General features: G+C 32.9%; 3 protein-coding genes across 4 annotated transcripts; 1 reads left to right on the top strand and 2 right to left on the bottom strand.

Moving 5' to 3' along the window:
• Positions 1-322: 322 nt before the first annotated feature.
• On the top strand, positions 323-3,071 carry Pex14 (peroxisomal biogenesis factor 14). The gene is made up of 9 exons (XM_090160201.1): positions 323-517; positions 599-691; positions 761-845; positions 923-1,042; positions 1,105-1,217; positions 1,286-1,465; positions 1,534-1,634; positions 1,696-1,816; positions 2,643-3,071. Exons 1-9 carry the CDS (start codon positions 458-460, stop codon positions 2,700-2,702), a joined length of 933 nt encoding a protein of 310 aa, XP_090016327.1. The 5' UTR covers positions 323-457; the 3' UTR covers positions 2,703-3,071.
• Positions 3,072-4,269: 1,198 nt separating this feature from the next.
• On the bottom strand, positions 4,270-7,827 carry Rad23 (UV excision repair protein Rad23). 2 transcript variants are annotated; one of them, XM_090160199.1, is made up of 8 exons: positions 7,627-7,827; positions 6,929-7,007; positions 6,778-6,857; positions 6,512-6,723; positions 6,107-6,290; positions 5,304-5,421; positions 4,920-5,242; positions 4,270-4,854 (listed from the first exon to the last, which is right to left on the bottom strand). In XM_090160199.1, exons 1-8 carry the CDS (start codon positions 7,690-7,692, stop codon positions 4,744-4,746), a joined length of 1,173 nt encoding a protein of 390 aa, XP_090016325.1. In that variant the 5' UTR covers positions 7,693-7,827; the 3' UTR covers positions 4,270-4,743. The 2 variants fall into 2 exon arrangements, with proteins under 2 accessions (XP_090016325.1, XP_090016326.1); XM_090160200.1 differs by having other exon boundaries at positions 4,920-5,239; positions 7,627-7,826.
• A 113-nt stretch (positions 7,828-7,940) lies between these two features.
• Positions 7,941-9,447, bottom strand: LOC149923599 (isochorismatase domain-containing protein 2-like). The gene is made up of 3 exons (XM_090160519.1): positions 9,175-9,447; positions 8,243-8,498; positions 7,941-8,177 (listed from the first exon to the last, which is right to left on the bottom strand). Exons 1-3 carry the CDS (start codon positions 9,356-9,358, stop codon positions 8,000-8,002), a joined length of 618 nt encoding a protein of 205 aa, XP_090016645.1. The 5' UTR covers positions 9,359-9,447; the 3' UTR covers positions 7,941-7,999.
• Between the last annotated feature and the right edge of the window lie 370 nt (positions 9,448-9,817).

The raw sequence follows: 9,817 nt of genomic DNA, 5'->3' as shown, positions 1-9,817 counted from the left end.
TCCAAGCTTCATCAGTGGTGGGGTTTCATAGGCCAGTGCCTAGTAGGCCTAGTCCTTAATCCGGCACTGAGAAGGAGTAAAAAGAGTAACCTTAATACTCCGGAACAAGCGAATAGTTCATGGGGCGGAGTAAATCTCATCCCCGGAACAGACTAATAAAACGTTTTAGGGTAAAAAGAGTACAGTTTTAATCCGAGACCTGGCGAAAAGAAACCACCTATTAGCAGCTTAAAGAAAAAATAAATTAGTTAAAACCATAGACCATAGTTAAAACAGTATTTTGCACTTCGCATTTGGCAGTTCTGCGAATAAGATAAATTAGCAGACGACATGGTGAAAATATCTGTATTATCGTATATCAGATAATCAGGGTTAAAATACAATTAAATGTATCAATAGCTTTTAATACTGTAAATTGAAATATTTCAGTGGAAAAAATATTACAAGTTTCAGCAAAATGGTTGAAGAAACCAATGATAACGACTCAAAGGAGCACGGACCATTAGAGGAAGCACAGGTATTACTAAGGCCTAAAGAATGTTCCCTTTTTTTTCCTCTTCCAATATTTAATTTAAATCAATCTTCTCTATAATTACAGGAAACGGAGAGCAGCAGTGATTCGAATAAATCAAGTTCAATCATAGCCACAAAAAATGTTCCAAACTCACCAGCATTAGACAGAGATATGTTGGTAATTATATCAAAATAATTACCGCCAAAGAATGGTTTTAACTTCCTTGTTTCTAATCCACTACTACAGATCACAACGGCAATGCACTTTCTTAATAATTCCAAAGTTAAAAATGTTCCTCTTTCTCAAAAACGAGCCTTTTTGCTGCGAAAAGGTGGTTTTCTTAACCTTACACCAATTCATTCTTCAGCCTTACATTTTGGAAATATAGACATGTTGATTTTTACTTAGGACTGACAAATGACGATATTGACGTAGCTATAGAAAGGATTAACTCAAAAAATAATGAAGTACAACCTAACCAAAGCAGTATTTCAAATAATTCAAATAATATAGCCCCATTTCAGCAAGGTGGGAATATAGAATCTAGTACATTTAATTTGAGAATTTAGTAATAATATTATGAATCACAGCTGGCCCAGTGATGGTGTACAGAGAAATGTCCATTTGGTATCGGTGGAAGGAATTCGCTTCTTCGTTGATGGTGATAGGTGCAACTTTTTATGGGTTTTATTATATCTTTAAGGTAACAGTCAATTTTTATTTGAAATTTTTACTTTTATTAATCTCTGGAATGAAATTGCCCATTTTTAGAAATTCATCGAACCTTTGATAATTGGCAAAAAGAAAGAGGAAGAAGATCGCATGTCAAAAATTGAAAGGCATTTAACAGAATTAAATAAATCACTAACCCAACTTCGTCATTCTCTAGTTTGCTTGGAGTCTTCGTTATGTAGACAGCAAACTAAAACAGTTGAGAGTGATGACCAAGCTGTGAGTTGTAAATTATTTAAATTTTATTTGATAAAATGAAATGATAAATTTAAGTACGCTCTTTTCAGCTATTGCTTGGTAGTGATACTATAGTACAAGCTCAAGACATTATATCTTTATCTGATATAAAAAATGATGTGGCTTCCATAAAATCATTGTTATTAAGTCGGTAAGTCAAATAATATTATATTGACTTCGGGGGATACTTACTTTTTATTTAAAAATTTTAGGAGCCAGTTTCCCGCTGCACCCATCTCTAGCTTAAGCATTCCAATGTGGCAACTAAAACAACAAGAGGAGGAAAACAAACAAAATGACGATGATGCAGATGATGGCAAGAAATCTGATGAGGTATATATTATTTTATTGATTAGGATCTGTTAATGTAACCTAGTATGGATATGTTTTGTGGGTTAGCTTCTTAACATTTTCTTTCATTATAACTGAATAAGATTATTTCAACCTTTCTTTCTATTTCTACTTTCAAGAGAACGCTCTGTAAGGAGCTAATTTCTACCTCGAATATGAGCTTTTAGGTTTATTGAAATTAATTTTATAGTGAAAACCATTGTAATGAGCAGTTCAGATTGAATGTAGTTAAATTTAGTGCTTATTTATATAAATTAGGGTTTTCTTCAACTTTTGAAACACAAAGAAGCCGATATTTGTAAAAACTTAACGCATACACAATGAATTAGAGTTGTGGTTGGGATGAGATAAAACACGGAAATTCAGAGGGGGATAAATAATGATAACAAATAGTAAGTTTTTAATCTTTCTACTAAGAAATCATACTCGAAAGTTATAAAAGTACAAGGAATAGCCTCAATTGCACATTTTCTGATATATTCTTAGGGGAAATTTGTTGATTTTCCATATTTTTGCACCTTGAAATTTCCTTTAATACGTTTTAATAATTAATTATATTTTGAATGTTAAATGGTAAACCTATTTTAAACACTACGCTGTCCCGTGAAAATTAGTGTTAATTGTATAATTAAATTGTTCTACTTGGAACTAAAACTGTATAAGGCAATGACTTTAGTGGTCTTCTCCATTAGGTTGTAATAGAAAGGAAATAATTATTTATTATCATTGGGGAAACCTGACTGAAAAATTTAAAACTATGGTTCTTGCTAATACTTAAATGTTTTTGTATAATTTTATTTTCTTAAAGGAAATTGAAGCAGTTTCAAATGGAATTGGGACTTTAAATGGAAATGTTAGCGACCACTGACAGTATACCCTAAAGTAATAATATTTCATTACAAGGTGTGCTGTGAGGTACTTACTTCTTTAAAATGAGAAACGTATCAGAAGATGTACTACAAAAGTCTTGGAATCCGTGTGATTTAAACATCTAAAAGTTTCTTTCTACAATATTACTGTTTAAACAGCCTAAAATAAAATTTGCAGTTAAAACCTGCCTATTTATCCCCTTTTTAAATCTTTTATTTTTTGACGAGCTAGGGCATAAAGCCATTCTTGCGTTAAATAATTAATATAATACTTTTGAAAATTATAAGTGATATTAAAAAAAATCAATAATCATAATATAACCTGCATTACAATATGTGTGGGGCACTTTAGAATTCATTGTAAATAAAGTAGACTTTAAACTATATTCAAAACTTTTTTAATATATTGAAATTATTATTTTATAATAACTCTTTGAAACCAGCAAACCAACTACGTTATTACCTTATAATGTTAATGAACCTAGAAAATTTAGGATTATTGGTTCAGCGTCAACAGTCGTCGCATCTGTTGGACTAGAAATGGTTGATATTTTTCCTTGCAAATTTACCTAGTGATTTTTTTCATGAGCTTGAGTCAACAGTATGTCAATTGTGAGGTTATTGTTAAAGGGAGTTGAACCCCTCTTGTTGGGTAAGGTGCACTTAGACTATACGAGTAGCTAACACAAGCCTTCCTAGAGAGGGGTGGTAAGGAGTTAGTTTTATTGGGTTTTACCCCGATTTCCGAAAAAGGTTATACACCCTAACTAAAATAACTACTTGCCACCCCTCACTAGGAAGGCTTGTGGACACTACTTGGTATAGTCTAAACGCACTCTACCAAACAAGAGGGGTTATACTCCATTTAAGGGAGTAGAAATTATTATTGATGAATTGATCAGAGAATTGGAACAAATCTAAGCTAAAGAGGAGCCTAAACAAACAGTTTCGATTGGTTTTACCAGGGCTATTACACTTAAGAAGGTTAAATTACAGACGCTTGGGGATGGCATCAATATATTACGCATTTAATGAATTTTTTTTACGAAACTTCACCATACACTCTTTGGTCTGCTTTGATATTACTGGTATAAAGATGTAATCCAACCTCGTAAAAGTTGAATAACCCTGGTTCTACTTTAAAATGGGACATTTATGGTGGTTCAACAAAGTAATATTTCTAACATCCAGTTTTAGTAGTAAAATGGTGGGAATTTGACCTATCCTAATTTGCCTTCTCTATTAAGAGTACAAAAAGCAGGTAAATAAACCTTCTACGTCCCAACATGTACAGGAATGTCACTTGAAAACCCAATATTTTGAGATTAGCAAGTTTTGTCCATGAAACTAATATAAAAACTTAAATTACCAATTTGACTTAATTATTCATAAATACCAAAATCGTAGGCAGAAATAAATATTTTAAAACAATTCTCCCCGACTTCCACAAATGGCGTTTCTAGTTCAATTGAAAATACTATTTTCAATTGGCTTTAATTCACTTTCACCATGAGCCAACACCCTAACATTTCGCAGCCAATGTTCGAAAAATTATGTAAATTTAAATCAAATAAAGTTTAATTTATTTAATCCACAGTGCCTAAGCGTAAATTTACATGAAATAAAGACAAAAAGGCTTAGACAATTGAGTGTTGTTTTTCCTGACGATATAGCTTTCTTTATAGGTAGTAGCCTAGTAAAATTTTGAGTACTAATTAGATAGATTAACTGAACAAACTTTTTTTAACAACCAAAACTAGGGAAATGTTTCAAAAATGCCAGTAAAAATTTCCTAATGCATGAAAAATGTTTTCTTATTTTTAAATATTTTCTTACAACCCATCTATTTATATTTTTTAAGTTTTAGGGGGACAACTGTACCAATATCGAAGATTATTTAATTTACCCTCGAAACTTTTCGTATTATAAAAAACTAAATGATTCAAACGGAAAGGTACGAATGGGTGAAGAAATTTTAACCCAGGGGTTGTTTGTGGTGATGATGATACAATGTAAAATTCCAATTTTATATTTTTGCCATCAATCATCAAAATTTTGGGCAAGTAAAAAATTGGCAGCCAAGTTTTCATTCTTATCACACGCAAAATACGCTTGGATAACCAAATATTCTGGAAAACCTAAAGCTTTTAGCTGAAAAAATTACAAAACCCAAAGTTAGCAAAGAAGTTATACGCCGTAATGCGGATATTGTTTACCCTTTCGATAGCATCCTTGTCTTGAGGGCTTATTTGACCAACATTGCCATCAAACGAAGTAAGACCAGCTGGTAGGGCGCCACCCACACCCCCACCAGCGCCAGCTAAGAGACCTCCGCCTCCCCCTCCCGATCCACCACCTCCAACTGGTTCATTTAACATCCTAACAAACGCTTCTTGATTTTGAGAAATTAGCGTTAGCAATTGAGGATTGCTTTGGCCAATTTGCTGGAGCACCGTATTCAATAACTGCGGATTTTGTTGTATAACTTGGCGCATTTGCGTAAACTGAGGCTGGGACCTCAAAAATGCCAAAGGATCTTCTACAGAGAAGAACACATTATGAAGACCAAATTTACTGAATAAATTCCCATTTATAATTACCTCCTCCGGCGGATAAAGGCTCTTGTCCACCGCTCACTGGAGCAACCGCACCACTTTCTACCACTCCAGCAGCGGGAGTTTCAGCTCCTGGAACTTCTTGAGGCGTTGGAGGTATTCCCTAAAGATAGACTTTAGTTAATAAATTACATTTCATAAGAAATGAACAATGTGTCTTAGGATTCAAATATATCTAACTTAATTCGATACATAATTATAATAATTTTGGTCTTTATTAGTAACAGAAGTTAAAGATTAAAAAGGGTAGGGCTTTGGAACTGGTTAAACACTAAATGATTCTAAAGTAGGGATTCACCAATATGGGTACAGCCAATATATATCGGCTATTCGTGGCTGATATTAACTAAGTTATCTATCATAACAGTAGTGTATATGATAAAATCATCATAAAAGACAGTTCAGTGCACTGCCATACCATTTTATTCTAATTTTTCAAGAAAATATCTGAATATGTTTCTTCTCATTTTATGTGATACATTTTCTACCACAAATCAAGTAGTTAGTTTATCGAGAATTTACTTATTTTAAAGTTTTTCCTGGAAATATTTTTCTAATACCGGTATCAGCCAAAATCGGCTTCGTTTAAGCCGCAATAGGCCGATATATCGGTGCATACCTATTCTAAAGATAAATTAAATAAATTATATTTGGAAGAAGTGCTAAGTTAATTTTATTAAGTAATAGCTATGGAATTTTATGTAAATCAGTTTTAACTAACACTAATATCACTGAATAAAGCTTTTATTATTATTAATATAACTGAAAAAAATTAGTTTGGAACATACGGTGATAAGGTACTCTACGGCTCTGTCAGGATTATTAAAGCTGGCCCTCAGAGCTCTTTCAACCTGATCTCTTTCGTATCCCATTTCCATAATTTGGGCTACAGTTTGCTCATAGTCATCTCCCAACAATAGTGTAGACTCAGCAGTTGTTATATTTAAAGAGCTCAAGTTTACAGATGGATCCCTTAAAATAGAACATGTGTTAAAAAAAGGATACTTAATTAGCCTTTTCAGTTTACATGGCGTCCAAAGCTAGAAGCTCATAAAATGATATTTTAATCTGCTAAGCAAATAAGTATTTTATATTAGCAAATCGTCCACTTAGTCAACGATACTCCAGTAGTTTATTAACTTCTAGTGTTGTCTGCTATGTAAACACCAAATCCAATCTATATTGAAACTTACACAATGGAAGAATCTTCTCTCCTTTCCATTGCTGGTGTTAAATTAGAAGAGCCTGAGGTTTTTTCCTCCGTAGCTTTTTTTGCACTATCCGATCTTTCACTCTCTTCTGTTTTACCAGTGGCTTCTCCCGATGTAATGGCTTCGGAAGTGGTACTAGGAGCGGAGGATGCCGCAGCAGGTTTACCTGCCTCACCACTCTCTCCTCCTTTTGGCTAAATTTTAAAAATAGTTAAAAACTGATTTATAATTTAACAACCAAAACTTACCTTTGTGACCATAATAACGACAAATTTCTTTTCATCTATATTATATTCACTAACTTTACTGTCGTCAATGAGAATTTTGCCTGAAAAAATCATAATTAAATTTAATTTAACTTTAAAGTTTTAAGTTGAATGACTTAAAAGTTTAAATTACCAGCATATATAAGTTTCTGACATGATGCGGGGTAATCTTTACCCTTATCAGCTTCAATTTTTTCTTTAAGGGTTTTCACCTAAAAGAAGCTTTATACTTAGGCTTCAGGCATAGCTAATTACCAACTAATAAAAATAATGATGACACAGCATTCTTAACTTCAAGTGAGACATATAAGACTTGGTAAGTAAGAAATATGTTTTACGTTTAATACAACTGGCTAAATATTAACAATCAGTTGCTTGTTAATAAAATAATGCTTTTAATTTTGCTTAAAAATGGTATAATCTACAATATGTCTGGTTCTATATTTGGAAATAGCTGTCACATTTCTAAGGTGGAATTATCCTCTGATTTGTTTTAGAGGCCTTAATTTACATATTGGAATTTATGACAAAGTTAATATTATGTCCAAGAACGAATTAATTAGTAAACTAATTTTGCATATTGTACCAATGGTTGTACTAGTATTCGTGACTTTTGAAAAATTCATTGCATTTTGAGTTAGTGTCAGGCAAACTTGTAACTGCTATATATATTTTGCTATTAAAAGATAAACTTGGGTTGAGGATACATCCAGTATCAATTTTAGACTGAAATTTTTAAAATGATTCATCATTCATTAAAATCTCAAAAAATATCACTAGACAATAAGCCTTGTCTTACACTGACGAAGCATAAAATCTTATCATAATTACCGTTTCCGTTGAATCAATTTCAACTTGAAAACTGTGTTGTTGTAACGTTTTTAAAGTAATAATCATGTTTAAAAAGAAAACTGACCAGGGTAGAAAAGAAAAGTAAATTAATAAGGCAAAAATTTATTCTACTGCGACTGATGTTCGACGAAATAAAACGCTTCTCTTTCCATTAAAAACTTCCCAAAGAATATTCGCGAAACGGACTAGGAGATACGAATGGGAAAAAGCAGATCCATGACAATTCATTGGAGTTCATAGATTGATTTGTTACCAGATTTCAATTAAAAAAATCCAAGATTAAAACGGGAAATTATAATTGTATATTAATTTTATTTATATAACACCCAAACAAAACCATGACCAGAAGAGTTTAGAAACTTTTATTAGGTAATAAAGATAGAAGACCACTGTCTGGGGCTGACTTCATAATTAGTTTTTGAACGTTTTTAAACTTGGGATGACTGGAATCCCCTAATAGTGCCAAAATAACACTTTCGCTAGTGGTTAACCAAGCACCACTGGCTTTCATACGTTCAAATGCGTATAATCTGGTGTTTAAAGAAAAATTTATAAAATTACATCACCTAAAAATTTAGTTACCTTATGTAATTACCTATCAACCATTGAGCGAGATGAGCATGCATCCACAACCACATGAACGTCAAACCCCTTTTCTAGGAGGGCCAAAGTTGTGCCTTGGATACAAACATGGGTTTCAATACCACAAAGTACAACCGATTTACAGTTTGGAGCGCTTTTTTTCAGCTCTTCAACAAGCTCTCCAGTAAGCATTGAAAACTGTGTTTTCGCAAAAGGTATAACATCAGGATATTGACCAATACCCAGTTCAGGAACTGTTGATCCCAGCCCTAAAACGATTCATGTATATAGTTTTAAAGTGGTAAATTAAACTTGGACTACCCATGGATTAACTAACTAGCTTCGCGAAGCTAGTTAGTTAATCCATGGACTACCTAATGACCGGCACATTTTGAATCCCTTGTATAGTAAAAACGCTTATTTCCATCTCTCTCTCTCTAACGGCGAACAAATTGCTTATATATTTCTGAGTATGAGCATAGAGCCCATGGTATGAGCTAGGAGGATAAAAGCGTAGTCTTCATCTTCCTAGGTATGAGTGAAAATATCACATGGAGCGTATAGACTATTAGCTAGCGTCTTCTGTTATGTAAACGTGACCACTCCTTGTGACACTTTGGCACATGACCAATCGTTGTTATGAAAATAAGCGATAATGTACTTGTTAAGGAAATTCAAAGACACCGAAACGTCCATGTACATTTATTAGATCAGGTATAAATGATTTACACTAGAAAAAGTAATGAGAATGGAAATTGTTTGGTAAATGGTAATAATTATTAATTTTGCTGGCAACACTTATGACCAGCGGAAAATTCCGAGGTCGATGCTATGAGATAGATTATCTAATCTAATCTAGTAATTGTCTTCGCTTATTACATCAATATTTTAATATAGATTAATCGCAATAATTAAAACTGCAGGAATAACGTCATAATTTCTCACCTTTGGGATATTGTTCGGTAACGAAAACGGGAATATCTAATATTTTTGCGGCGTTCAGCAGACGACTTGAAACTTCAACTATTTCAGGAAAATATTGAATAGTTCCGCGAAATTTTTCCTGCATGTCACAAAGGAAAACTGCAGTTTGAGAAGCGACAATTCTTCCTATTCTACACGTAGCCATGTTTTCACTAAATAAAGAATATCCTATTTCAATAACAACGTATATGTTTCGTGGGAGGTGGAGAATCTTTGTTAGGTTAGGCCTTAGTAATATGTTAACATAGCTGCCAATTTTTGCTGATAATAACATTATTTCGGATAAGTCCTGAAAATAAGACTAGAATGTTCCAGATGCTTAAATTAATCTTTTAAAGGGACTCACAACTTTAAATCCAAAAGTCACTGAAACCTATGATCGTTAAAAATCGTAGATTTCTGACCGAAGGCGCTTAGCAATAGTTGCCGTAATAATAATAATAATAATAACAATCAGCTAGGCTAATACCCAAGGCACCACCTTAGGCCATCATTGATCATCTCGACTTTCCATAAAAACTTGTGTAGGTTAACAGTAATAGTTAGTAATTTAAAATTTGAAAGGTTTTACCAGCCATGGCTTTAGAATTTAAAATAAAATGAA

The sequence above is a fragment of the Leiobunum rupestre genome, chromosome 10 (assembly GCF_980474605.1).
Source record: "Leiobunum rupestre chromosome 10, qqLeiRupe1.1.hap1, whole genome shotgun sequence".
Taxonomy (NCBI): domain Eukaryota; kingdom Metazoa; phylum Arthropoda; class Arachnida; order Opiliones; family Sclerosomatidae; genus Leiobunum; species Leiobunum rupestre.
The sequence above is the reverse complement of the archived record's forward strand: the minus strand, read 5'-3'. Positions and strand labels throughout refer to the sequence as shown.

Coding starts and splice junctions, on each gene's coding strand:
- Pex14 (XM_090160201.1), top strand. CDS start 458: ATGGTTGAAGAAACCAATGATAACGACTCAAAGGAGCACGGACCATTA. Junction 518..598: donor GACCATTAGAGGAAGCACAG/GTATTACTAAGG, acceptor CTATAATTACAG/GAAACGGAGAGCAGCAGTGA. Junction 1,817..2,642: donor ATGGCAAGAAATCTGATGAG/GTATATATTATT, acceptor ATTTTCTTAAAG/GAAATTGAAGCAGTTTCAAA.
- Rad23 (XM_090160199.1), bottom strand. CDS start 7,692: ATGATTATTACTTTAAAAACGTTACAACAACACAGTTTTCAAGTTGAA. Junction 7,008..7,626: donor AAATTGATTCAACGGAAACG/GTAATTATGATA, acceptor AGCTTCTTTTAG/GTGAAAACCCTTAAAGAAAA. Junction 6,858..6,928: donor TCAGAAACTTATATATGCTG/GTAATTTAAACT, acceptor TGATTTTTTCAG/GCAAAATTCTCATTGACGAC.
- LOC149923599 (XM_090160519.1), bottom strand. CDS start 9,358: ATGGCTACGTGTAGAATAGGAAGAATTGTCGCTTCTCAAACTGCAGTT. Junction 8,499..9,174: donor TACCGAACAATATCCCAAAG/GTGAGAAATTAT, acceptor GAATCGTTTTAG/GGCTGGGATCAACAGTTCCT. Junction 8,178..8,242: donor TCTCGCTCAATGGTTGATAG/GTAATTACATAA, acceptor TTTAAACACCAG/ATTATACGCATTTGAACGTA.